The 25,129-nt window shown below is 52.2% G+C and overlaps 1 protein-coding gene across 4 annotated transcripts in view; it reads right to left on the bottom strand.

Moving 5' to 3' along the window:
* Positions 1 to 776: 776 nt before the first annotated feature.
* The window catches only part of Ripor1 (RHO family interacting cell polarization regulator 1), a 29,230-nt gene continuing 4,877 nt past the window's right edge, over positions 777 to 25,129 (bottom strand). The window contains exons 1-22 of one of the 4 annotated variants that reach the window (XM_042700717.1): positions 20,761 to 20,852; positions 8,797 to 8,923; positions 8,521 to 8,673; positions 8,299 to 8,377; positions 7,631 to 7,654; positions 7,482 to 7,535; positions 7,230 to 7,382; positions 7,065 to 7,128; positions 6,932 to 6,975; positions 6,732 to 6,857; positions 6,164 to 6,312; positions 5,962 to 6,091; positions 4,295 to 5,875; positions 4,091 to 4,212; positions 3,130 to 3,262; positions 2,736 to 2,871; positions 2,443 to 2,604; positions 2,037 to 2,195; positions 1,705 to 1,901; positions 1,531 to 1,614; positions 1,333 to 1,423; positions 777 to 1,191 (exon numbers count right to left, since the gene is read on the bottom strand). In XM_042700717.1, the coding sequence (XP_042556651.1) occupies positions 1,094 to 1,191; positions 1,333 to 1,423; positions 1,531 to 1,614; positions 1,705 to 1,901; positions 2,037 to 2,195; positions 2,443 to 2,604; positions 2,736 to 2,871; positions 3,130 to 3,262; positions 4,091 to 4,212; positions 4,295 to 5,875; positions 5,962 to 6,091; positions 6,164 to 6,312; positions 6,732 to 6,857; positions 6,932 to 6,975; positions 7,065 to 7,128; positions 7,230 to 7,382; positions 7,482 to 7,535; positions 7,631 to 7,654; positions 8,299 to 8,377; positions 8,521 to 8,673; positions 8,797 to 8,900 (3,843 nt within the window). In that variant the 5' untranslated portion in view covers positions 8,901 to 8,923; positions 20,761 to 20,852 and the 3' untranslated portion in view covers positions 777 to 1,093. Of the gene's footprint in view, positions 1,192 to 1,332; positions 1,424 to 1,530; positions 1,615 to 1,704; positions 1,902 to 2,036; positions 2,196 to 2,442; positions 2,605 to 2,735; positions 2,872 to 3,129; positions 3,263 to 4,090; positions 4,213 to 4,294; positions 5,876 to 5,961; positions 6,092 to 6,163; positions 6,313 to 6,731; positions 6,858 to 6,931; positions 6,976 to 7,064; positions 7,129 to 7,229; positions 7,383 to 7,481; positions 7,536 to 7,630; positions 7,655 to 8,298; positions 8,378 to 8,520; positions 8,674 to 8,796; positions 8,924 to 9,832; positions 9,905 to 20,760; positions 20,853 to 25,129 lie in introns of those variants that run through there. The other 3 variants (XM_042700716.1, XM_042700715.1, XM_042700718.1) reach the window with 3 other exon arrangements.

Here is a 25,129-nt window from a genome sequence, read left to right on the forward strand (position 1 = left end):
CCTGCCATCCTGCAATCAGACTCACTCTCTTGTTCTTCCCACTTTGACTCTTCACCTCCTGCGTTAACAAATCAGATTCCAGGCAGCTCTGAGGGAGGGGAGCCATATTCTGGGAACCCTGCCTTCTGAAGCAACAGTTTTGATGTCTGTTGGGCACCACAGGGTTCAGCAGGTTTGTTATTCCAGCGAGGAGGTCACAGGGAGGAGGTCACAGAGCAGCTATCCTGGTCTCCTGCCTCCCAAGCCCCAGCTCCTCCCCTCTGCAAGGATCTCTCCCTTCATCCCCAGCTTCGAGAAGGAGCTCCTTCAGCCTTCCCTGTAGGAAACTGCCAGGGTGGAAGGAACACCCACAAGTCTGATATCCGGTTATGCAATTCTGCTGCCCTCTTGTGGCCAGAAACTCAGCCACACTATTCTGCATAGATTTTTTTTTGTTTGTTTTTCTCTCCTAGTCACAAACTCAGCCATAATATACTGTTTGCTTTCTGCTCCATGGCCATAGCCAGCCCAAAACTAGCACCCTATAGGGCCTTCTCTGGGCCAGCTGTACAGTTGACGCACCCAAGAGTTGTAGGTCCCAGGCCCAGATGCTAGCTGACCCTGGTCAGCAATGTCCTCTCTCTTTCCTCTGTTTTCTCTAAGGCCTTTCTGGGCTTTGCTCCACTAAGGTTTCCAGGACAGATGCACATACTGTTATCACAGCTGGAAGTGTGGACACACCAGTGCCAGGAAGGGCACGCCAGAGGGTGTTGGAGCAGAGGGAGTGGAGCAGGCTGTGTAGGAAAGGCATTTTGCTTTTTATTTTCTGTAAAACTCTGTAAATAAAATACAAAACCAAGGGAAGTGTTGAGGCAGAGGCAAGGTGGCCAGGCCCCAGACACTTTGTGGCGAGGGATGTGCTGAGTCGAGGCTGAGAGGCACTTGACTGCAGGCACTGACTCTACCAACCCCAGGGGTAACAGAAGAATATATTAGATTTTCATTGATAGGAATCTGTGGGGAGGGGTGTCTGGAGCCGGCCCTCACCCTCCCGCCAGTGCCTGGTGAGCCCTGAAAGTGGTAAGAAGGGGCTCTGGGAGCCAGTGAGTAGAGTTCAGAATGCAGTGCTGGCCATGCTGCTGGGCCCAAATATGCGGGGTAGGGCATCCAGTGACTCCTCCAGCCGTCGATGGGCAGACTGTCCTTCTTCCCCTGTAATGCATGGATATGGGGTCAGTCATGGCCCTGGCTCCATCCTTACCCTTCTATTCTTAGACTCAATGCATCCTACTTCTGTCAGCCAGGATGTCCCAGAATCCACCTGAGCCATTATCTCCCATACGCCTTACTCACCACACTGCTGCAGACTTTGCCTGGCAGCTTCTCTTACAGCTTCTGTGTCTGTTTGGCACAGATACACCAGGGGTTCAATGCCCTCAGGAGCCTATCAAGAAAGAGAACAGTGAAGTGGGCTCAGTGGAATAGGCAGGAAGGGCCTCAGGATGGATGCCAGCAGGGGAGGGAGAGGGTAAGTGGGTTGGCAAGTATCACCTTGATGCAGCCCAGAGCCAGGCATCCAGCCACTCGAGTCTGCACATCTTCATCCTCAAGCTGGTCTAGGAAACACAGCAGGGCCTGGGCAAGGGCAGGAGAGCAGTCTTAGCCAGACACTGAGAGCCCAGGACCACAACCTTCACCCTCAAGAGAGCCTCGCCTGACTCTCACCCTTTCCCGGAAGACAGGGCCCAGTGACAAGCTTCGGAGCTGTGTACTGACAGCAGCCATGACCTTGTTGTTGCCATGGACAAGCAGGGAGCTGAGGGCCCGAAGTCCATCCTTTTGCAGCCGCCCCTCGGGTGCCAACCTCAGGGCCTTCAGCACAACAGCCTGGTCATCAGAGTTCAGATTCCTCACCAGCAACACTGAAAGAAGGGAGCAAAGTTAAGGACTGGGCCAAGATGAAAGGCGAGGAGGTTCATTGGGTTTAGAGGCCTTATCCTCATGTCCTCATCCATACCCTCAGGGCCAAGCAACTGTGGTCAGGGCCACTGTCTCACCTTCCTCAGCAGTCTCTGTCACGTAGGCCTCCATAGAAGGGCTGTCCAAGGCTTCAAAATAACTCCAGAACTGGAAAATGGTGAGCTGTTCCCCAGGGCCTGGTTGGGGCCTCCTGGGCAGTTTCTGCCCCAGGGCATCCTCCAGGAACTTTACACATACTGTAGGAGATGGTGCCATAGCTTGAGTTGGGATAGACCCAGACTTCCAGTTGGAAGACAGTGCTTCTGTCCCAGGCTCGGGTCCAGGGGTTCCCTGTCTACATCCTACCAATCTAGAAATGTGTCTTCAAGTCAGTTTCTCCTCAGTGCTCAGCCCATATGTTAATGTGGGCTGACTTGGCCTTTCCAAGGTCCCTGTTGCTGAGAACTGAGAGAAGATGGAAGGGCAGGTAAGGAAACCACTTACCAGCCTCAGCCAAGCCTGGCTGACGCAGAGAGAGACGGGCTCCATACTGGCTGCAGAAGGTGAGGAGCACCCGCTCCACTGGACAGATGAAGGGGTTGAGTCCCTCTGAACACTGATCCCAGAAGGTCAGGAAGCCAGGACGAGAGGCTGAGAACTGCACCACTGTGAGAGGATGAGAGAAACTGCGCAACCCAGCAGGCAGGCAGGGAGCAGATAGGTGGATAGATAGGTAGAATGAAGTAAGGCAGAAGTCTCAGGTAGACAACATCAGAGCCTGAGCCTGTGTCCTTTACCTTCCTGGGAGGAAATGACGGGGGTCTCCCATAGCCTGCTGAGCTTGCACACTGCCTCAAGTACATGGGCTTCCCGTAGTAGCCGTTCTAGGGCCCATGCTTCCTGGCAGCGCAAGGGCCCAAATGTGCCGAGTTTCTGGAGAACAAGAGTGGCCAAGTAGAACAGGATTCAAGGTAGGACTTAGGAAGGACAGAAACCAGGGACTACAAGATCTAAGATCCAGCATGCATTGGGAGAGGCTGAGGGTAGGCAGAGAGCAGGAGGTATTCATCCAGCAAGACCTAGAAGTCATGGCAATGAAGTACTAGGGTATAGAAGGCCAGGATTGGAGTGCAGGGCTCTCTGGGAGAAGGGGATAAAAGGGAAGGGAGGGGGAAATACCACTAGCCTCACCAGCAGGAGGCGACTGCAGTGGTACAGGTGTTGAACCAAAGTAGCATCCAGAGCTGGACACCCTGTGCTGAGGTGGTGAGCACTGGGTGAGTCTAGGCTGTCCTCAGTCCTAGCCTCTGGATTGCTTGGGGGCCTGAGAGAAAAATGGAGTCAACCACACTAGAAGCACACATTACCATCTGGTCACCAGAGTTTATTTTTATTAAGCTCCTCCTATCCCCAAATGGAAGAATACACATGCACAGACATCAGACAGTGGGTAAGTTCACAGAAGACTTCCAGGAGGGAGGGGTGTGACCAGCAGGGGTAGAGGGGTCTTTAATCAGTCTTCCCTGTACCACACCAGCTAGGACTGCAGGGGATGCTGGGGCTGGGATGGGTGAGAGTAGGGTTGCAGGGGGGATGGTTTACAAAATGTAGACTGAAAGGAATGCAGAGCATGAGAATGTAACCTGGGAGGCAGTCGAGGAAGGAGGGATCGGGCACGACTTTCAAACAGCAATTGAAAATGGCCACTCTGGGATCTGAGAGACCGGGGTCTCTGGGATAGTCGGGGGTGATGCTGAGAGATGCGGGGTGCCCAAGGAGGCACTGGAGGAGCTTCTTCATAGGGTAGGTCCAAGGTGAGGCCAAAGGAAAGAGGAAGGGTGGAAGGCACATGAGTTGATGGGGACCGGTGGGGGAGGCAGATATTGCAGAGACGAGGAGCAGGGCGGCCAGAAGCACTAGGGACAGATGGTATTGGAGACACCGGCATGAAGGACACATGAGGTATACATGGGAGGAGTGCACACAGACATGCCAGCAAATCCATCTTCATGTGCGCTCCCTGGCTCCACCTCACCCCATCTTGCCTTTCTCCCAACTCACCTGCATCTCCTCTGCCTGGCAATGCCTCACCTCTTCCCCTTTATTATCTCTTCCCCCTCAACTGGCTTCCAGTCTCGCCTACTCTCCTTACCTGTCCCCTGGCCCATCCTTGTCTTCATCCTCATCTTCGTTGAGGAAGCTGAAGCTCTCCAAAGCATGCTCCACAGTGATGCTGAGACTGGAGGCCCGGCTGCGAGTCATGCCTTGTTTCTGCTAGAATTGGGAAGGGAGTCAGAGCTGCTGCCACTAGCTGGTCATCCTCCCAGGCCACCCAGGCCAGCCTAACCTTCCTCACCATGAGCAGACTCTCCAGCCGAGTCACCTCTTGCTCCAGGCCCTGGAGCTCAGGAAACTGGCCACGATAGTCATCCAGGGCAGACATTAGGGTGCCCAGGGCTTCCTCCAGCCTCCTGTCTCCAGCTCCTCCAGTTGTTACTGGGGCTGGAACTTGAGTAGCTGTGGCCAAGTTAAGTTCTGAATGTTGGGGTGCAGGGGCTATGGGTGAGTGAGGAGGGCTTAAGCTCTTAAGGTTGGGCTCTGGAGGGTCTGGGTCAGGGTTTGTGAGGGGTTTCCAGTCAGAACAGGCATGACTCTGGAAGGAGGTACTGGGTACTACAGTGTCTGCCTGAATACAAGGAGCCAAGGCTGGGTTGTTGCAGGGCAGGGGTTTGGTGATGGGGAGTGTGACATCTCCAGAGGGACTGGAGAACACCTCAAGGTCTGGAGAGGAGGAAGGGCTTACAGTTGTAAGAGTGGGACTTGGGGTGGTTTGGACTTGGTTCGTAGCACTGGGGGTAGGACTTGTGTGAGTTGACATTCTTGCTTTGTGGGTGGGGCTTGCGGGAGTGGGGCTTACAGTGGTATGGGTAGGGCTTGTAGGAGTGGTGCTTGCAGTGGTATGAGTGGGGTTTGTAGGAATGGTGCTTGCAGTGGTATGAGTGGGGTTTGTAGGAGTTGGGCTTGCAGTGGCATGAGCGGGGCTTGCAGTGTTATGGGTGGGGGTTGTGGGTGTGAGGTTTGCAGTGGTATGGGTGGGTCTTGGAGTAGTGTGGGTGGGGCATATAGTGGTATGGGTACAGTTTAGGGTGGCATGGGTGGGGCTTGCAGTAGTATGGGTGACGTTTGTGGTGGTATGTGTGAGGCTTGGTATAGTGTAGGTAGGGCTTGTGATGAGCTGGGATTGGCCTATAGTATCAGAGATAGGGCTTATAGTAGTGAGAGTAGAAAGCACAGGCTTGTGTACAGAACCTCTAGTAATGGAAGTGAGGTTTTGAATACTGTTAACAGGGCTTATGGCACTATGGGTGGAGCTTATAGTGGTGTTTGGGCTTCCCGGCCCAGAAGGGCCAGAGTTTGTGGTCTTATCAACTGAGTCAGGATGTGCAGATGGTGCATGGTCCATAGATGTGGGGGCAGGACTGGGTGTGTTGAGGGTGAGGCTTGTGGCAGAATGGCAAGTGTCTAGAGCAGGTGGAGTATTACTAGGGTGCTCTCCATGGGTGGGATTTGGACATATAGGCAGGCTAGGTCTTGGGACCAGGCTCTCTGAACCCGTAGCTTCCACTGAAGCCTCAGCCAAGGCAGCATCAACACTGGCCTCACTGATGTGGCTCAAGGTCCGACTGTAGGGAGCATGCCCATTGGCCAAGGCTGGAGCCACAGCTCCCTCCTCATCCACGGGCCCAGAACGGGGCTTCTCAGGCTTGCGGAAGGCAACTTGAATGGGCAGGGGCTCAGGCTGCTGCACCAGAGGCCTCGGGACTGATGAGTGGCGGGCAGTGCCTGAGAGCTGTGGACTGGATGAGTCGTCTGAAGATTCAGATGACAAGGACCATGCTGTCCCATTTTCCAGATCCTCCTGCCGCCGAAGCATGTTCTGAGAAAGAGGGAAGGGCATTTCAGGATTACCTTTGAAAAGCCTCTAGGAGATAGAAAGGTCTGGGCCTGGGTTATGACTCTCACATAAAAGGCCTGTTCCCGAAGCGAAGGGGTGTCTGGTGGGCTCTGGCTGTAGGTGGAGAAGCGCTTGGTAACATTGGAAGCTTTGTTGACAGTTGAGGCAGCTGAGGGCTGGTCATCCTTATCAAAGGGGCTAAGGAGTAAATAGGCTGTTAGCTATGCCATAATCTTCCTGGCCCTGCCCCTAACCCTTAAGCCCACCAACCTCCATATGACTTCTAGGCTGAGCTTGATGGTGCCAAGGTCATTGATGTCCACAGCCACAACCTGAGGCAGGGCAGCAAACAGGTCCTTGGTTTCACAGGAGACACTTCCCACAACTACATGGTTGGCCAGGCCCTTCAGTTCTGTCACCTGTAGAAAAGAGTACATGATAGGATCATAAGGGTGCAAGGGCTATGAGCAATCGAGGCCTGAATCTTCACAGAGATTACAGGATGGTCACAGGGATATGAGCCCTTGGAGGCTTAAAGCCATTTGGGAACATGAGGATCATAGAGGTCCAAGTTGGTGGGTCATTGAAGATATGGGAGTCATGGCTCCTAGGGGGCATCAAATATTCATAGGGTCAAAAGATTATATGGAAATCACAGTCAGGAGGCCTTGAAGTATAGGAATTACAAAGGTTGTTCTTGAAGCCTCAAAGTTTATGAGGAAATCATAGAGCCAGGAAGGGGGGTCACAGGAATAAAGGTCTCAGGGTCAAGAGGGTCACAGGGGTTCATGGGGTTTACAGGACCAAGGTATCTTAGGGACCTGGACACATATATCACCTTAATGGACAGGAATTCTGTGAGCAGAGGAAGAAAGATGGTTTCTTCGCTGTCCCAAACCTGTTTTCCACTACTCTCAATACGGCCTCGCAGTTTCCAGCGCTGACGGCCATATTTCATGCAGATCTGGGGAAATAGGATGAGTCAGCCCTTGGGGTTACAACCCTTCCATTTCAGCTCTCCCATGTACATCCTCATACCTCATACTGATCACCGACACACAGCCTTGCAAAGCCAGCTAGCCCTGCAAGTAGGGGGAGAAGTAGATGAGCCATGTTGGGGAGCTAGAACATAATTCCTTCTTACCTCCCAGTAGTCTCCACAACTTGGTACCTTTCATCCGGAGATGAAACTCTCCCAGCTGTGCCTCTAGCTCACTCTCCAGCAGACACATGCTCTGAGAAGGAGGAGTGGGGAAAGGAATGAATAAAGAACCAATCCTTACTCACCAGCCCTGTCACACCCCATGTCTCTACCTGAGCACCATTCATCTCTCACCTCTGTATATTCTCGATGCCCCCGAGTGGCCTCAGCCAGGCTGTCCCGGGCCTCTCTGCTTCCTGGGGACCCAGTGCTATAGGCTCGAACCATGTTGTAGGCACCATCTCGGAGACGCCGCTGGACACAGTATGCCTCATACAATTCATCGATCTGGCAAGGTGACAATGAGGTTCTCACTTGGCCTAGAAACCTCATTTTCCTAAACTGTCCAAACCTCCATCCCACTCCGATTGCATGCTGCACAAGTACCTTGCTGGCATGGAACTCCAATCGTCTCAGGAAGCGTTCAATGGACTTGACTTGCTGGGGGAGAGGTGAGTCAGGAGGGGCCTGAGGCCCAAGGCCCTTTTCCCTCCCCATGAGCCAACCCCTTCCATCACCATTCAATAAACATTTACCTTGTCCAGATCATACAAGAAACCCTACAGGGGAGATAAAAAGGGGTACTTAGGAGGTATGTGGAAGACCTTACCCAGGTTACTTGCCCACCCAGACCCATCCTTCAAGACAGCAAAAAAAAGGTTTCCTCCTCTGTTAATCCCTGACTTCTTTTTCCATGAAGAACTGTGACTCTCTTCAGTACCATTGTAACATAATCTGCTGTCATGTCTGGGTCTAACACCCTCCTCTCCCACTCGACAACTTGAAGCATCTGTGAGCAGATGCTGAGTCTTAAGCAGAAAGTGTGCCTCCCTAGCTGGTGGCTCATGTCTGTAATCCTAGGTATTCAGGAGGCTGAGATCTGAGGATGGTGGTTCAGACCAGGCAGGAAAGTCTTATCTCCAATTAGCCGCCAGAAATCTGGAATGGTGCTGTGGCTCAAAATAGTAGAGCACTAGGGAAAAAGCTCAGGGACAGAGCCCAGGCCCTGAATTGAAGTCCCATGACCAATTGACCAGGCAGAATGGAAAGAATGGGGATAGAAACATCCTCAACCAGCCTTTCCTTATACTACCTTTCTACACACATCTGGACCTAGTCACCCCAGAAAACAGCCTGTCATGCAGGGTTGGCCTGGCCAAGCCCCAACACCTCAAAGGCAAGGGGCACCCCTACTACCACTCACCAAGCGGGAATTCCTCTTGGACTCCTTTATCTGCCCCTGGAGTTTCTCCTGCTCCTGCTGGTGCACTTCCAAGTAGGCCCTGGGAAGAGATGACAAAAGTTAGTTTACAGACACTCAGGCTGTCCTCAGCTTCCTACTACGTCATTCTTCTAGGGGTAGCAGGAAGAGGGTACAGAGCCAGCTTAGGAGTAGGGAGATTGTTGCTGGGAAGGAGTTGCTTACGTCAGGCCTCGCTTAAGAGCAGCATACACCAGATCCAGCCGCTCAGGCTGTGGGACTTTGGGGGCCGCATGAGCCACAGAGAACATCCTGGACACTCGGGAGAGTGTTAGGGTCTTCCGTGGGGGCCCTGGTGGGCTGAAGACCCTAGAGGTCCTGAAATAAAAAATAAGCTGCCTTCAGAAAGGGGCAAACAAGAGTCCCCCAAACCCTCACTACACACCCACTCCCGACCCCATCTGACTCTCTCAACCCCCTTTACCCCCCTCCACCGCGTACCTGGGCCCGCGCTCGTGGCTGCCGAGGACGCCTGCGAAGGACTGGCTCCTATTGACCCGGGCGCTGAGCAGGCGGCGCTGTGGCCGCACCGACAGGGACATCATGGAATGAGTCCGCGCGGGGCTCCCTGGGGGTGGCGGGGGTGTGTGTCCAGTCGGGTCCCTGAGGCCCCCTCCCCACGGCCGGGTCCCAGGTCCCTCCCCCGAGGCCGGGTCCCAGATCCCGTCCCTAGAAACAACTGCCCCAGTGGGCTCCAGCTTCGCTACTCTTAGCCTCGCCGGCCCTGGCGTTAATGACAGGGCAGCCGGAGGCGACTCGGCCTGGGACTCAGCCTGGGACTCAGCGTGGCCTCGGCTCGGCCCCCACTTCCTGGCGAGGTGCGGGCTCCGCCTGCCGCAGGGCAGGAAAGGGGGGGGTCGCGTGGACCCTCCACCGGCTGGAAGGGGCAGGAAAGGGGCGGGGCGCGCGAAGAATGTGCGGAAGCGCCTGTTTACCCGGGGGCGGGGCGGCCTCCCCAGCCCAACCCCTGGCCTGTCCCCCGCCCCCCTCCAAAGTGGACAAGAAACTCGGGCGCTCCCACCCCGAGAGGCTGCGGGAGGTCACGGGGCGGGGCGCGCATTCGGATCCCAGAAAGAGTTGCTGGACAGGCCCGGCCGGCGCGGGCTTGGCTCCCGCAAACAGCCGACTCTGCGAAAACTGCACCCCCAGATCCCCCCCAACCATCCCCCCTTCCCCCAGCTCCCCGGCGCCGCGACGCTGGAGCCCTCCCTGCGGGGAGCCGGGGATTCCCAGGGTGCGGGGCTGTGCCGAGAAGGGCCCGCCTCCTCCACTTCCCGTGGCTCCGATCTGGAAACTGAGTCACGGACGCATGCCTTCACCCCTATACCCCTAATCCTTCGGAGGGAGGGGGGTCCTTGGTGGGCCCCCTACCACTACTACGCACTCGCTTTGGCGAAAACGCCCTCTTGGTCCCCAGAATCTGGACTGCACTCCGGTGGCAGCCCCGGAGCCTTCACAGCCCCGAGCCGAGTCCTACCTCTCTTCTTGGAGTTCATGGTAGGTCCTTGACCGCGCCTGGCCGCGCCGGCCCCGTGTCCCCGCCGCCCCGGGCCGCTTGGTGGGTGTCGGCCCCGCCGGGCTCCGCGCGCGCGCTCCCTGCCTCTCTGGCCCGAGCTTCGGCTGCTCTCGGCGCCTCCCCCCGCCCAGTTCCTGCCTCCTGACTCAGCCCGCCAGGATGGGGCAGGACCGGTCCTCGGACTAGGGGGGCATCAGATCTCGGCCTGCCTGGCTTCCCCAGGGTGACTAGAGGTTCCTTTCCAGGAGGAGACGGAAGGTGGCTGGGTCAAGAAGTGCAAGTGAGAGAGTTGAACACGGGCATGAATAAGGAGGGATAGAACGAGTGAGCTGTGGGGCGCAGTGCGAGTAAGGAGCTCTGCTGGCTGTGGGGAGGTGCCGAGAGAAGGCTGGACATAGCTGAGGTGTAGAGGGGTGAATCTGGGGTGCTCGAAGTGGGGGAACTGTGTCAACAAGAGGGTAGAGAATTGGGCATATTATGTATCGCTGTGCTAAAAGCTATGCAGAGACGGAACGGGGTGTAGAGACTCACACAGCCCCAGTACCACACTCACTCTGTTTTCTGTTCTTTTTTGCAGGTCCCAGGGCTTGAACTCAGTGCCACAGCACTACTTCTGGCCTTTCTGGAGTGGTTTATTGGAGGTAAGAGTCTCGTGGACGATTCTACCGGGGCTAGCTTCAAACTATCCTCAGATCTTAGCCTCTTGAGTAGCTAGGACTACAGGTGTGAGCCACCAGCACCTGGTTCACATTCTTTTTTTTTTTTTTTTTTGTCGATCGTGGGGCCTGAACTCTGGGCCTGGGCGCGGTCCCTCAGCTCTTCAGCTCAAGGCTAGCGCTCTACCACTTGAGCCATGGCACCACTTCCGGCTTTTTTCTTTTGGCTTATGTGGTGCTGAGGAATTGAACCCAGGGCTTCATGCATGCAAGGCAAGTGCTCTACCACTGAGCCACCTTCCCAACCCTGGTTCACATTCTTATACTCCCAAAGTGGGTGCTCAGTCTGGGTATTCCCCTCCACCTAGTCCCAGGGAAAAGGATCAGGTCCCAGGGACTTGCCAGGGGCCTCCTTTCTAACAGAAGATGCATCCTAAGGCCGAGGTCTCATCCTCCTATAGCACCTCCAGTCCTGAATTTTCAATACTTCTGTGACAACTCTTTACACACACACACACACACTCTTCCTTGAATATCCCTTGTCCATCTCCAACATGGAGAGAGGCCCTAGACACCAGGATTCCCTAGACACCCCATCTCTTGAACCTTGATCCCCATTACTTTTAAGAAGGTAATGTTCTACCAATAACCTCCTTGAGGCTCAATTCTGCCACACTGTGCTTTCTTTCTCAAGCCCAGGGGTCAGCCTGTGCAACAAACCTACTAGCGCCCCCTACAGATGCAGCTGCAAGAAGGCTAAGGACTCTGGTTTGAGGAATAGTATCCACCCTTACTCTGAAGACTGGGTAACTTGCACTCATTGGTGACTTACACATTCTCATGGATTGCTTCTTTCAGCGACCTTCAATGCCCCAGCCTTATCACCTGCTCTAGAATGCCCCATTTTTAAGCTGCACCCACAGTACCCACAAGCTTCAGGCTCTCTCCATCACTCCCATCTTACCTGCTTTTTATGTGAGACATTTAGTCCCTTAAACCCTCAGCTCATTTATTCAACTATTCACTGAATGACAGCTTGTCAACAAGCATGTGCCAGTCAGTGGAGATAGAGCCTGGAATTTCACAGACACCACCCTGTGTGGAACTCACAGTCCGCCTCTGCTTTGCTTTCTTACTGCCAGCTCCCTCCTACTTTCTGTTCTCTACCTTCCCAGCACACCCTCCTCCAAGTCTGCATCCACAGCTGCCTTTCCATCCCTTGCTTGCTGCTAGCATCCTCAGCACTCTGCACCTCTCTCCTACCTGGCAGAAACCCCTGGCAACCCTATCTTTGTCTTCGTTGTACCTGCACACAGACTAGAGGAAGCTGCCAGAGGCATTCTTGGTATGGTGTAGCATGGTAAGAACTACAGAACAACTCTCAATCTCAGCCAGATTCTCACTTCCCATCTGGAAAAAAAATCCCATCTCAAAGAAGATGGATGTTTCAGATTTTTTCCATAAATTACCAAAAACCTCATCACTCATATAAAAAGGGAAAAACAAGGGGCTCGGAATGTGGTTTAGTGGTAGAGTGCTTGCCTAGCATATATGAAACCCTGGGTTCAATTCCTCATAAACCACATAAACAGAAAAAACTGGAAGTGTCACTGTGGTTCAAGTGATAGAGTACTAGCCTTGAGCCAAAGAAGCTCAGGGACAGTGCCCAGGCCTTTAGTTCAAGCCCCAGGACTGACTAAATAAATAAATTAAAATTAAAATAAATAAAAAAGTGAAAAACAGCCAGGTCCCAATGGCTTATGCCTGTAATTCTAACTACTCAGGATGCTCAGATATGAGGACTGAGGTTCAAAGCCAGTCTGGGAAGGAAAGTCTATGAGACTTTTATCTCCAATTAACTAGGAAAAGCCAGAAGTGGCCTGGCAATGGTGTGACTCATGCCTACAATCATAGCTACTCAGGAAGCTGAGATCTGAGGATGGTAATTTGATTTATTTTTATTTTTATTTTTTGTCAGTCATGGGGCTTGAACTCTGGGCCTGGGCGCTGTCCCTCAGCTCTTCAGCTCAAGGCGAGCGCTCTACCACTTGAGCTACAGCGCCACTTCCGGTTTTCTAGTGGTTTATTGGAGATAGGAGTCTACGGTCTTTCCTGCCCGGGCTGGCTTTGAACCACGATTCTCAGATCTCAGCCTCCTGAGTAGCTAGGATTACAGGCATGAGCCACCGGCGCCCAGCTGAGGATGGTAATTTGAAGCCAGCCTGGGCAGGAAATTATGTGAGACTCCTATCTCTAATTAACCACCAAAAAAGTGGTAGAGTGTAGAGTATCAGGTATAAGTGAAAAAGCTAAGAGGCAGAATTCAGGCCTTGAGTTCAAACCTTAGTAGCACACACACATACACACACACACACACACACACACACACACACAGAAGAAAATGAAAAATATGTAAATATCTATCAATAAATGACAATTATTATATAACAAGAAAGAAAAATAACTATGTGTAACAATATGGAAGAGGGGATGAGGGTTCCTTTTTTTTTTTTTGCCAAGTCCTGAGGCTTGAACTCAGGGTCTGGGTGTTGTCCCTGAGCTTCATTTTGCTCAAGGCTACCCTCTACCACTGGAGCCACAGCGCCACTTCCAGCTTTTTCTGTTTATGTGGTACTGAGGAATCGAATGCAGGGCTTTGTGCATGCCAGGCAAGCACTCTACCACTAAGCCATATTCCCAGCCCCAAGAGAAGTCTTCTAAAGTCTGGCAATGTTCTGTTTCTTACTCTGATTTTTTTTCTAGTCCTGGGGCTTGAGCTCTGGGCCTTGGCACTATCCCTGAGCTTATTTTGCTCAAGGCTAATGCTCTAGTACTAGAGCCATAGCGCCACTTCCAGCTTTTTTTGAGTAGTTTACTGGAAATAAACTTACAGACTTTTCCTGCCTGGGCTGACTTCAAACTGTGCTCCTGAGAACTCTGCCTTCTGAGTATTTAGCATTACAGGCCACTAGTGCCCAGTCCTACTCTGATTTCTATTTAGGATGGATATATATAGATATAGAGATAGATAGATAGATAGATGTGTGTGTATATGTACATATATATACACATCACACACACACACACACACACATGCACATATATATAATATCTGGAGAGAGTGTTTCAGAGTCTGGCTATGTTACTCAAGCTAGTAGTAAACTCTTGGTCTAAAACAATCTTCCTGGGCTGGCAAGATGGCTCAGTGGTAGTGCTTGCCTTGCATGCATGAGGCCCTAGGTTTGATTCTTCAGCACCACATAAGCAGAAAAAGACAGAAATGTCACTGTGGCTCAAGTGGTAGAGCGCTAGTCTTGAGATGAAGAGCTGAGGGACAGCACCCAGGTCCAGAGTTCAGGCCCCACGACCAACTAAAAGTAAAATAAAACAATCTTCCTGTCTCAGCCTCCTGATTAACTGGAACTATAGGTATGCCTTACTGTCCTGAGTTATTTTCTGTATTATATTTCATCTAGTATAAAGTTAGACTTAACCAAATGATTACAAAGGGGTATATATCAGTGGTAAAGTGTTTGCTTAGCCTTGGGTTTGATCTTATGTAACATACACAGAGACACAAAAACAGACAGACAGACAGACACAGACACACACACACACACACACACACACACACACGAGTAAATAAATATAAAAAAGAAATATTTCTGTGCACCCTATGTCTCCCTCTAGCTACTGCAACTCCTCACTCCATTGTTCTTTTTCCTTTTTGAGCCAAGTTTCTGGAAGAATGGTCTACCTCAGTTTCCTTACCACACCTACTATTCCTCTTCCCATCCTGTCCCAACTACTGTACTCACCCTTCTCCTGATTGGTCCAGACAAGGTCACCAGAGACCTCCCTACTGCTGAATCAACCCAGTGTCCAATGTTTAGACTTTATCCTGCGTAATCTCAATAAATCTTTGGACTTGGTGTCTCCCTTCCTCTTCCTTTAAGTCCTTCCTGCCCTTGAGTTTTAAGAAACAACCTACTCTTGGTTTTCCACCATCTCTCAAGCCATACTATTTTTTTTTGAGACAGGGTCTCAAGGCTGGCCTCAAAATCACTCTGTAGCTGATTGGCGTCCAACTCAAACTGCCTTACCTCAGCTTCCCTAGTGCTGGGATTACAGGCCAGCACCATCATGTCTGGCTCCCACATCTTCTTTTCCCACAGAGGCCCTGTCGCTTTCCCTATCCTCATCTCCATGGGCCTCACCCTTCCAACCCTTCAGGCTCTACACATCTCCTTCAGCTCAATGCCGTTTAAATGTTGCCAGCTTCTTTATCTGTATCTCACCCAAACTGCTCTTGTGAGCAGCAGTCCTCACATCCAGCTGACTCCACTCCAGCTGACAAGGCCTTTTGAACTGTAAGAGATGAGCTGAACTTGATACCTCTAGACGGAATTGACCACTTTCTTCAAGCTTGAGCCTCTCTAGCCTTAATCTGTCCACGATGGCACGACCATCCCTGGATGTCTCAGTCTCTACTGTCGAGAGCTTTTATCTTTGTGTGTGTGTGTATACAGGTACTGAAGCTCAAACTCAGAGCTTGGGCACCATCCCTAACTTTTTCACTCAAGGGTGATACTTGAGCCACAGCCTCACTTCTGTTTTTTTTTTTGCTGGTTAATTGGAGATAAGAATCTCACCTCCATGAGACTCTGTCTGCTATGGCTTTGAATCTCACTTCTCATATCTCAGCCTCTCTAAGTAGCTAGGATTACAAGCGTGAGCTACTGGTAGTCAACAGGCTTAGCTTTTAAATATCACTGAAATCTGCTCCCCTACCTCTACCCCCATAGTGAGAATTTGGGTTCAAGCCATCACCAGCTCTTTTCCTTACAGCAGCCTCTTAAAGGGCTCCCTGTCTCCTTTCCAATCTCAATGAGCTAGTCATAGGCACAGTGCTTACATATGCCATATATTTTAATTCAAGCAACAATCCTGTGGGGTAAGGGCTACTAGCTCTAAGGGCTATTAGCTCTGCTTCACAGCTGAGAACCCAAAGTCTAACTGACTGTGTGACCTTGGGTAAAATACTTAAGATTTTATCCCTTAGATATGCATAAAATAATGTTTAGATAATAATAATAGTAATAATAATAAAAGTAACAACCAAAAAAAAAATAAAAGTAACAATCACAACACTACTTCACAGGTCTGATGGAAGAATACTGTGTTACATCCCTTTGTCATGGGTATTCTGGGTGAATATTACCTTACTGTTAGCACACAACAAATAATAACTTATTATTGAGCCACACCGCCACTTCTGTTAGTGATCATTAATTTGCCCAAAGTTATACAGCTGGTAAGGGGCAGAGCCAGGATTCACATCAGGTTTTATGAACCAGAACTCCAATAAATCTTTATAATTTTCAGACTCTTGTGGCTGGCTTTGGTGGCACATGCCTATAATCCCAACTACTCAGAAGGCGGAGGTCTGGAGGAGTGTGGTTCAAGAATAGCCCAGGGAAGGGCTGGGAAGGTGGCTCAGTGGTAGAGTGCTTGCCTTGCATGCATAAGGCCCTGGGTTCGATTCCTCAGCACCACATAAGCAGAAAAAAGCCAGAAGTGGTGCTGTGGCTCAAGTGGTAGAGTGCTAGCCTTGAGCTGAAGAGCTGAGGGACAGCACCCAGGCCCAGAGTTCAAGGCCCATGACTGGCCAAAAAAAAAAAAAAGAATAGCCCGGGGCAGGGTGGAGGTATAATGGAGACTCCCCATCTTAAAAAAAACAAGCTAGGTGGCCAGACATTGGTGGCTACTTAGGAGGCTAAGATCTGAGACCTTGAGAAAAGCCAACCATGACAGACAAATCCAATTAACTATCAAAAAACTGGAAGCGGAGGTATAGTTAAGTGACATCAGTAAGCTAAAAGCCAAGCAAGAGTACAGTGCCTAGAGTTCAAGCCCCATTACTTGTACAACAAACAAGCTGAGTGCCAGTGGCTCACACTTGTAATCCTAGCTACTCAGGAGGCAAGATCTGAGGATCAAGGTTTGAAGTCAGCCTGAGTAGGAAAGTCTGAGACATTTATCTCTGATTAACCACCAAAAAGCCAGAAGTGGCTGGGCACTAGTGACTTACACGTGTAATCCTATCTACTGAGGAGGTTGAGATCTGAGAATAACAGTTTGAATACATCTTGGGTAGGAAAGTCCATGAGACTCTGATCTCCAATTAACCACCAAAAAGCTGGGAATAGCAGTGGTAGTCCTGGGGGTGGGGAGTGGGGGGCGGAGATGGGGGAGGGGGGCTGGGGGGGGAGACAAAACAAAACATAGGCATTGGTGGCATGAGTCTGTAATTCTAGCTACTCAGGAGGCTGAGATCTGAGGATTGAAGTTCGAAGCCAGAATGGGCAGGAAAGTCTATGAGACTCTCTTATCTTCAGTAAATTACTCAGAAAAAGCTGTAAGTGCCGCTGTGACTCAAGAGGTAGAATGCTAGCCTTGAGCAAAAGAATCTCAGGGACAGTGCCCAGGCTGAGTTCAAGCCCCAGGCCCTGAGTTCAAGCCCCAGTACTTGCTCATGCAAGCATGAGCGCACGCACAGGCACAGGCACAAAAGCTGGAAGTGGAGCTGTGGCTCAACTGGTAGAGTGCTAATATTAAGTGAAAAATCTAAGGGACAGTACTCAGGCCCTGAGTTCAAGCCCCAATACCAGTACAAACAAATTAAAAAGGAGGGGTGGGCTGGGGAAGAAGCCAGGTTTGTTACTTGTTGTTCATATTTGTAATCCCAGCTATGTGTGATTACAAATGGATAGGAGATCTTGGTCTGATGCTAGCCCTGGCATAAAAATATCTAAAAGATATCCTAAAAAATATTTATTTAAGGGCTGGGAAGGTGCCTCAGTGGTAGAGTGCTTGCCTTGCATGCATGAGGCCCTGGGTTCGATTCTTCAGCACCACATAAGCAGAAAAAGCCGGAAGTGGCGCTGTGGCTCAAGTGGTAGAGTGCTCACCTTGAGCTGAAGAGCTGAGGGACAGTGCCCAGGCCCAGAGTTCAGGCCCACAACCAACAAAAAAAAAAAAAAATTAAAAATTAAAAAATACCTTGCTGGGCACTGGTGGCTCATGCCTGTAATCCTAGCTACTCAGGAGGCTGAGATCTGAGGATTGTGCACTGTGGCTCACCTTGAGCTGAAGAGCTGAGGGACATGTGTCCAGGCCCAGAGTTCAAACCCCATGACCGACAAAAAAAAAAAAAAAAAAGCTGGGTGCTGATGATTCATGACTGTAATACTAGCTACTCAGGAGGCTGAAATCTGAGGATTGTGGTTCACAGGATTGTGAGACTGTTATATCCAATTAACCGCTCAAAAACTAGAAGTGGCACTTATGGCTCAAGTGGTAGAGCGCTAGCCTTGAACACAAAGAGGCTCAGGGACAGCACCCAGGCTGTTCAAGCCCCACAACTGATAAAATAAATAAATAAAACAACAACAAAACAAAACATCTAAAAGCAAAAAGCACTGGGGTTTATCTCAAGTGATAAGAGTGTCTACCTAGCAAGCATAGGGCTCTGTGTTCAAATCCCAAGGGTGGTGGGGAATCCAGACTCTTGTGAAACAGTCACAGTCATCTTTTACCCTAAGGTAAGAGTACAGCCTAGACTCATGACGACGGGCCAGCCCTCTGGGTCTGTCCTCTTCCTTCCAGTGCCCTGCCTTCTGGCTAGGGCCACTGCTCAAGGTTTACCATTATCCCAGCAGTAACCCCCATTGCTCCTATACCCTCTTGTCCTGACTAACTCCTTCATCTTCAAATCTGATCCTCTTAACTTCTTCCTCCAAGAAGCCTCCCTGGGTTGGTTCCTCCTTTTTGGTGCCTCTAAAGCTTCCTCTCTCTGATCCCTGAGGTCATATAACTCAGTTGTCAGTTCTCCTTTAAGATCTCTTTTTTTTCCCACCAGCCTGAACCTTGTGGAGGATGGGGTCTGTCTGTTTGGGGGCTTTCCACCTAGGGCCCAGGCACTTGAGAGATGAGAGAGGGAGGGAGGTGCATGGGAAAAGCGGGGCTGTCTCGACAGATAACCTGACTTGCTGATTTAAAGTCTGAGCACCCGATCACCCTCTACGATTCTCTCTTCCAGCCCACTGATTATACCATATGCCATCAGACAGGAGGTTCTGCTCCCTGGAGATGGGGCAGGGTGGAGCTGTCTTGGGATTCTCAAGTGTGTTGACTGTCCCATCAACTTTCTTTTTCTGGCTGGGACTTTATTGTCCCTACCTCCTACTCCCAGAGGAACCAGGGTGTGTAACTGTTGGTGCAGATGTCCCTCTTAAATGGTCATCCAAATGTACCTCTGTCTGACCGTTTCAGGGGGCAGGTGGGCAAGGTCTCCCTTGCTGAGAGTGGATGGAAAGGGATGAACCCTTTGAGCTAGGGAAGAGATGCCATCTCAACTGGTCTGTCTGAACTCCTGTCTTCTCTTCAGCGTATTCTAGACATAAGAAAGAATCCTGGACTTGCAGCAGTCAGCTCTGGGCAGCAGTGGATGAAATCCTGACCTGTATTCATGGTCCCCGGCCCCCCTATACCTCCCACCTGAGTGGGGCGGCAGATCCTGCCCCTGGGCACTGCCCAGCGCCATGGGCAGGGAAGCCGCCGGTCCGGGAGTCCCTCTAGCCCAGCCCGGCCCTTATTGCAGGGCCGCCCCAGCCTGAGGTAAACAGACGCTAAAAATAACCGGGCTAGGGGTGGCTGCAAGGCGGAAGGGGGTCGCTCCAGGGCCTGTCCCTGTCTCCATGGCAACTGCCCCAAACCCGGCTGCTGACGTCATCCCGCAGCTGCCAACCAGAATGCGGAGAGAAGCGGGGAGGGGGAGAGAGGGGGGGCTGCGCGGCCTGAGACCCCCCACCCCGGAACCGGGCGGAGGCGGCCCAGTGGCCTCACTTCCTGCCGGCCTCCTCCCCTGGTCAGCTGGTTACATTCCCGATCCCAGTCAGGGCCAGGCCTGACTAGGACGCAAGTCCAGTGGTGACGGAGGAGCGGGACTGCGGTGACTCACCCGCGCCCTGCTCGCCAGATTTCCCACCTGAGCAGGACCTAGCCCGGAGCCTTGCTTTCTCCCCTCCCCGTTCCCATACGAGCTCCGACCCCCGGAGACTGCCCGTCTGGCTCCTTTCCCGCCGCTGCCCAAAGGACCCAGGAACGGGATCCTGGGTGGAAGAGCGAGCCATGGTAGTCCCTTTCCTCTAAGAGGACACGTGGATAGGTGATCCATCCCGTCTTCACACGCCCCCACCGTCAGTACTACGGAGGAGGATGGCGCAGGGGGGGCAAGAATTCTTATCTAATTCTTGCTTCTCCCTCAAACCAGCTGTGTGACCTTGAGAATGTTACTAACGTCTCTGGGCCCGGTTCTACATCTGCCAGATGGTAATAACCCTCCCCTGCGGCATGTGGCAGGCTCAGGGCACAGCCCCACAAATGGTGGCGAAGCAAGGTTGTTGTCCCGTGGGGACTGCACACAGTAGGTACTGGGGAGATCCCCCTGGACCTGCATCAGAACTGCCTTCGATGGGTTCGATAGGCCAGACTCGGGCTTCACCCAGGACAGGAGGTCAGAGGGTACCGAGGCTGACTTAGCCTGGTGAGCAACCCCTTCCCCAAACCAGTTCTGCAGGGTGTCCGGGCCCGGGTGCCGTGGGAGTCCCCACCGCAGCCTCCATTTGCAGGGACGGGGGGGGGGGTCGGCTCCCCGCCCGCGCCTGTTACCTCGGGCCTGGCCTTTCCAAAGCAGCTTAGGTCGGCCCGCGGGGCCAGGAAGATTAGCTCATCTGGAAAGCCGCCCGAGCCCCCTCCCCATTTGCAGGCCAAGCCTCCCCGGCAGCGGCGTGGGCAGCGGGCGTCTCCGGGAGAAAGAAAGCTGGTCCGCGGCCCAGGTTGCAGCACCGGGCCCGCCCTCCCGCCCGGCCCACCGCACGGCCCCGGGGCACCGGCGCCGAGGCCCGGCCGGAGGAGGGAAGGAGGCAGCGCCGGGCGCGCCAGGCCCGGAGGCGGCGGCTTTTGTGGGGCGAAGCTGCGTCCTCCACGCCCAAGAGAGGGGATCGGGAGCGGCGGCGGGGCGGCGGGAGACAACGCGAGTCCCGGGAATGGGGATAGGGGAGACAGGGCCGCAGATCCCCGGACCCACCGGGCGGCCCGCCGGTGGGGACGTGGAGGCGGCACCGGGAGCCTCCGGCCCGGGCGCGGCCCCGGAACCGCGCGGACACTCACATGGCTGCGCTGGGGCGCGAGGACCTGGAGCTGTTCGGGGTGTTCGGCGTCGCCCGGCCTGGTCGCGCCGCAGCTGCCGCGGTCGCCGCCGCTGGCGCCGGCCGCTCCCTCCGCCCCGCCCCTCGCGCCCTCCTCTCCCCTCCCTCCCCCGGCCCGCCGGGCCCCACCCCCCGGCTCCTTGGGCGCCTGCACCCCTAGGGGCGCCCACGGCTCGCTCCGCCCTCTCCGGTAACCGGGCTGATGGATGGCTTGTGGGGAGTGGGGGGAGAGCTTGGGGCGCCGAGGGCGCCTTGGGTAATTTCCTTTGAACCTTACAACGGGGAAGGGGAGAGGGCGCTAGAGAACCCCCTCCTTATTCGGCCGTCTCCCCAAGATCCCTGTGGCTCCAGAGACCATCCGGGCCCCCAGTCTGTGAACCCTCACCCTGAAACATGTCCTTGGAGCTGCCACTGCTGGGTGGGTGGGTTGGAGAAATCAAAGCTAGTTTCTGGGAAGAAGGGCAACATCTCACACTTTCAGGGCCCAGACTGCCGCTCATCCCTCCTCCCTCCCTCCGTCCCTCTCTGCCTTTTCAGTCAGCCTCAGTTTCCCCATTGTGGAGCCTGGCAGCCCTTTCTACCACTGTGTGGCTGGTAAGGTCAGGAGCGTAACCTAGCCCTGCATTCACTACTCACTGGATACTGGTTTCTGGGGAGCCTCGGGCTTTGTTCCTGCTTCATAGATGGGAAACCTGGCAAGGTTTGGGTATACAGACTTGGGGGTGCATATTTGGCAATAGGACCCAGCGTTCTGTCTTTTCCAAAGCCAGCACTGTACTGATAGCCTTTCTCTGGAATGGGATGAGGTGGAGCTGAGATCTGATCCCCCAATCGGGCCAAAGGGGGAGCTCAAATGGCCCATCTCTCCCATTAACCAGGTACTGTTGGCCCTCTTCAACCATGGGCACTGAGCCCATACCATGCCTCAGACCCAGTCTCCTGAAGCCATATGCAGAAAGGGTTCAAGGGACTTCAAAAAGGTCTTTAAACTTCTGCCCCTGATCTAGACCTTGAGGGCTGGAGCCCTGGAGGCACTGACAAACTCCATCTCCCAAGGCCCTTACCCCTTAGCCTCTCCCAGTTTTCCGCCTCTCCAGCCCTCCTCCTAACCTTTTGCCTGGAACCGCCTCTTGTTCTAAAGCTGTGGATGGCCTCCCAGGTCTCATGATTGTCAGAAAATGCCATTCTCTTCCTCTGTCCTCAACCCTGCAAAGGATCGCTTGAACCCAGGCACACATGAGCCTTCCTGGCACTAAAACAGGCACCAGTGACTTCATACTTGCTAGACAAGTGCCCTACCACTGAGCCATACCTCCAATGCCCCCTGCCCACTTCTGAAATACCTCCTCAGCAAGGCATGCATCTTCCAAATACCTTTTCTGCAGACAGCCTCCTCTTGTTACTCTGTCCAGCCCCAGGCTGACTCTCTTCCTCCTTTGTACTAGGGCTAGGTGGCTTTCCTACCCATGTGTGCCTAGGGGCCTGACTGTTCTCTAAGCAACGTGCAGGGCCTGGACCTCAGTACTGGTCACTATTGTCCTGTCTCCATAGTGGGAGTTCAAGAAATATTTGTTGCGTGAGTAAGTGGGTGAATGAGCAAATTCATGACCCCTCGATTACCCCCACTCCTATCTTCATTCAAACTGTCTGCCCTGTCCTTTTGGTGGTTGTTTGAGACCATTCTAAAGTGCACTGTATAGCCCAGGCTATATAGCCTTGAACTTGAGATCATCTTGCCTCTCAGCCTTCCATACTAGGATTAAGGATGTATGTATGCTTTGTATGTGGGCCTTTTCTTCTTGATTCTATCTGCTTCATATCTTTTGAATTCATTTCTTCCTCCATCCCACTCCTACTACTAGTGCTCCATTTTAAAAAATTTGTTCATTCCGTGAATACTCCTTGAGCACCTAGAACAGGAGTCACAAGTAGGGCTGCTTATGCAGTTCATTCTCATGTTGGGGATTGGACCCTGGCTTCCTGCATGCTAGGGAAGCACTTACCAGGCTACTTCCTTATTGTTTGTTTTGGTGGTAATGGGGTTTAAACTCAGGGATTTCTGCTCACCAGGCAGATGCCAGGCCCCAGCACTCTTTGCCTTTAATATAACTTTCAGATAAGATCTCACAGTTACCAAGATCTTACTAAATACCTCCCAAATAGCTGAAATTACAAGGCACAATGTTCCATGCCTGGCATGTTTGGTTGAGATAGAGTCTCACTAAATTTTTGCCAGGGTCAGCCTCAAATTGTAATCTTCCCAGTCTCCACCTCCTGAGTTTCTGGGATTACAGGCATGAACCACCACACCCAGCCCCAGAATCCACATTTTTCATGGATGATTTCCATATTCTTCACAGTCAGCCACACTGACCTGTGTCTGGCCATGTCTCTCTGTTCTCTTATATCTGGACCTGAGCTACTGTTTGTTTGTGTTTTCCTGACCATTCTGTGTCTACCTTTGTGACTAAATTTAATCTTTACCCAACAGCCTGGAAGAAGGACCTTTCAAATAATCAATCAGATCATATTACTCTCCTTCTTCAGAGGTTTTGATGGTTCCTTATTGCCCTTAGGATAAGTTTATGATGAGACCATTAGGAGATCCAGCCTAAGTTGACTTCACTTTCTTATCTTTCACAAGATAAAGCCTGAGCTGCTCTGGCTTCCATTACTCCAGCCTACCTGCAGTGGACATGCTGTCCACTAGGCCCAATTTTTTTTGTTGTTGTTGTTCAGTCGTGGGGCTTAAACTCTGGGCCTGGACGCTGTCCCTTAGCTCTTCAGCTCAAGGCTAGCCCTCTGCCACTTGAGCCACAGCACTACTTCTGGTTTTCGGAGTGGTTTATTAGAGATAAGAGTCTCATGGACTTTCCTGACTGGGCTGGCTTTGAACTGTGATCCTCAGATCTCAGCTTCCTTAGTAGCTAGAATTACAGTTGTGAAGCACCAGCGCCCGGTTTAGCTCATCTTTTCTCCTATCCTCTCTTCTTCCTTTTTTCCATTAGAAAATAGCTCAAAGGCCCCCTCAGCCCAGATCCTCTTCCTCTGAAATCCCATCACTGCCTACTGTACTTGTCTCTGGGCAGGCCTGTGACCACCAGGACCAGCGAAGATGGAGCTACTTGTGAGTAATGGCACACCGGTGAGTTGGTCTGGCCCTTGCCCCCCAGCCTAGAGCTCTTGATGGAGGCGTGGCATCTGAGAACCATGGAATACCAAGAGTCCTGCATCTCAGGCCTCTTCCCAATTACTAGTGAGCTGGCCTCCAAGGAAGGACATATCTGAAACCCATGATGCAGAGGAGACATCTGAAGCAGGGGAAGCAGCACATTTCCAGGTCATGTGGTTAGGAAGGGCTGAGTCTGAGCTCCAGCTTGGCTTCCTGACTCATAGTTGGATTGGCGCTGCCTGAGTCAGGCATCACTCTCTGTACTCTCTGGGTACATCCTCTGCATGGCACTGAGCTGGGAGCTGGGGTGTAGCAAAGAATCATGGGCATTTCCAACCCAGAGAAGTTCTTATTTTGAGGGGGGGAGTGGACTTTGTTCTAAGAAAAATCCTCCTAAACAGATGGCACGGGGTAGCAAGGGCCCTAGTGAGCACCCGGTGCTCCCACATGATGCTGTCTGCTCTATTTTGGGGAGCTATGCAGCTCACATCCAAAAATCCAGAAAAACAGGCTGCTTTTATCCCACCCCACAGCTCCCATGGTTCATAGCTCTCTGGCATCCAGCCTCCCTGCCCGCAGCGTTCTGTGAAGAGACAGAATAGAAGCCTCCCCTTTATAATACTTGTGGCCACATCATTCATTCAACAGAGATTCACCAAGCATTTGTGTCCATCAGCGCTGGAGGTGGGAAGGGATAAGAACTAAAGTCTAGATTACCATCATCCCTGACACAATTGGTCAGATCAGGTATATCCCCCAAGTTTATATATACATCTTCTCACCCACCCCCCCAGTCCTGGGACTTGAACTTAGGGCTTGGGTGCTGTCCCTGAACCTCTTTGTGCACAAGGCTAGAGCTCTACTACTTGAGCCACAGCCCCACTTCTGGCTTTTTCTGAGTAGTTTATTGGAGATAAGAGTCTCACAGACTTTTCTGCCCAGGCTGGCTTTGAACCTCGATGTTTAGATCTTAGCCTCTTGAGTAGCTAAGATCACATGTGAGCATCCAGCATTCAGCTTATATACCTTCTTTATCACCGAAGTTGTGGGTATGTCTGTGAGATTGTACACATTTGTGTGTGTGTGTGTGTGTGTGTGAGAGAGAGAGAGAGAGAGAGAGAGAGAAAGCATGTTGTCTACATAGGACTTTGTGAGAAAG

This window comes from Dipodomys spectabilis, unplaced genomic scaffold (assembly GCF_019054845.1).
Source record: "Dipodomys spectabilis isolate Male_0828 unplaced genomic scaffold, ASM1905484v1 ptg000273l, whole genome shotgun sequence".
Classification (NCBI taxonomy): domain Eukaryota; kingdom Metazoa; phylum Chordata; class Mammalia; order Rodentia; family Heteromyidae; genus Dipodomys; species Dipodomys spectabilis.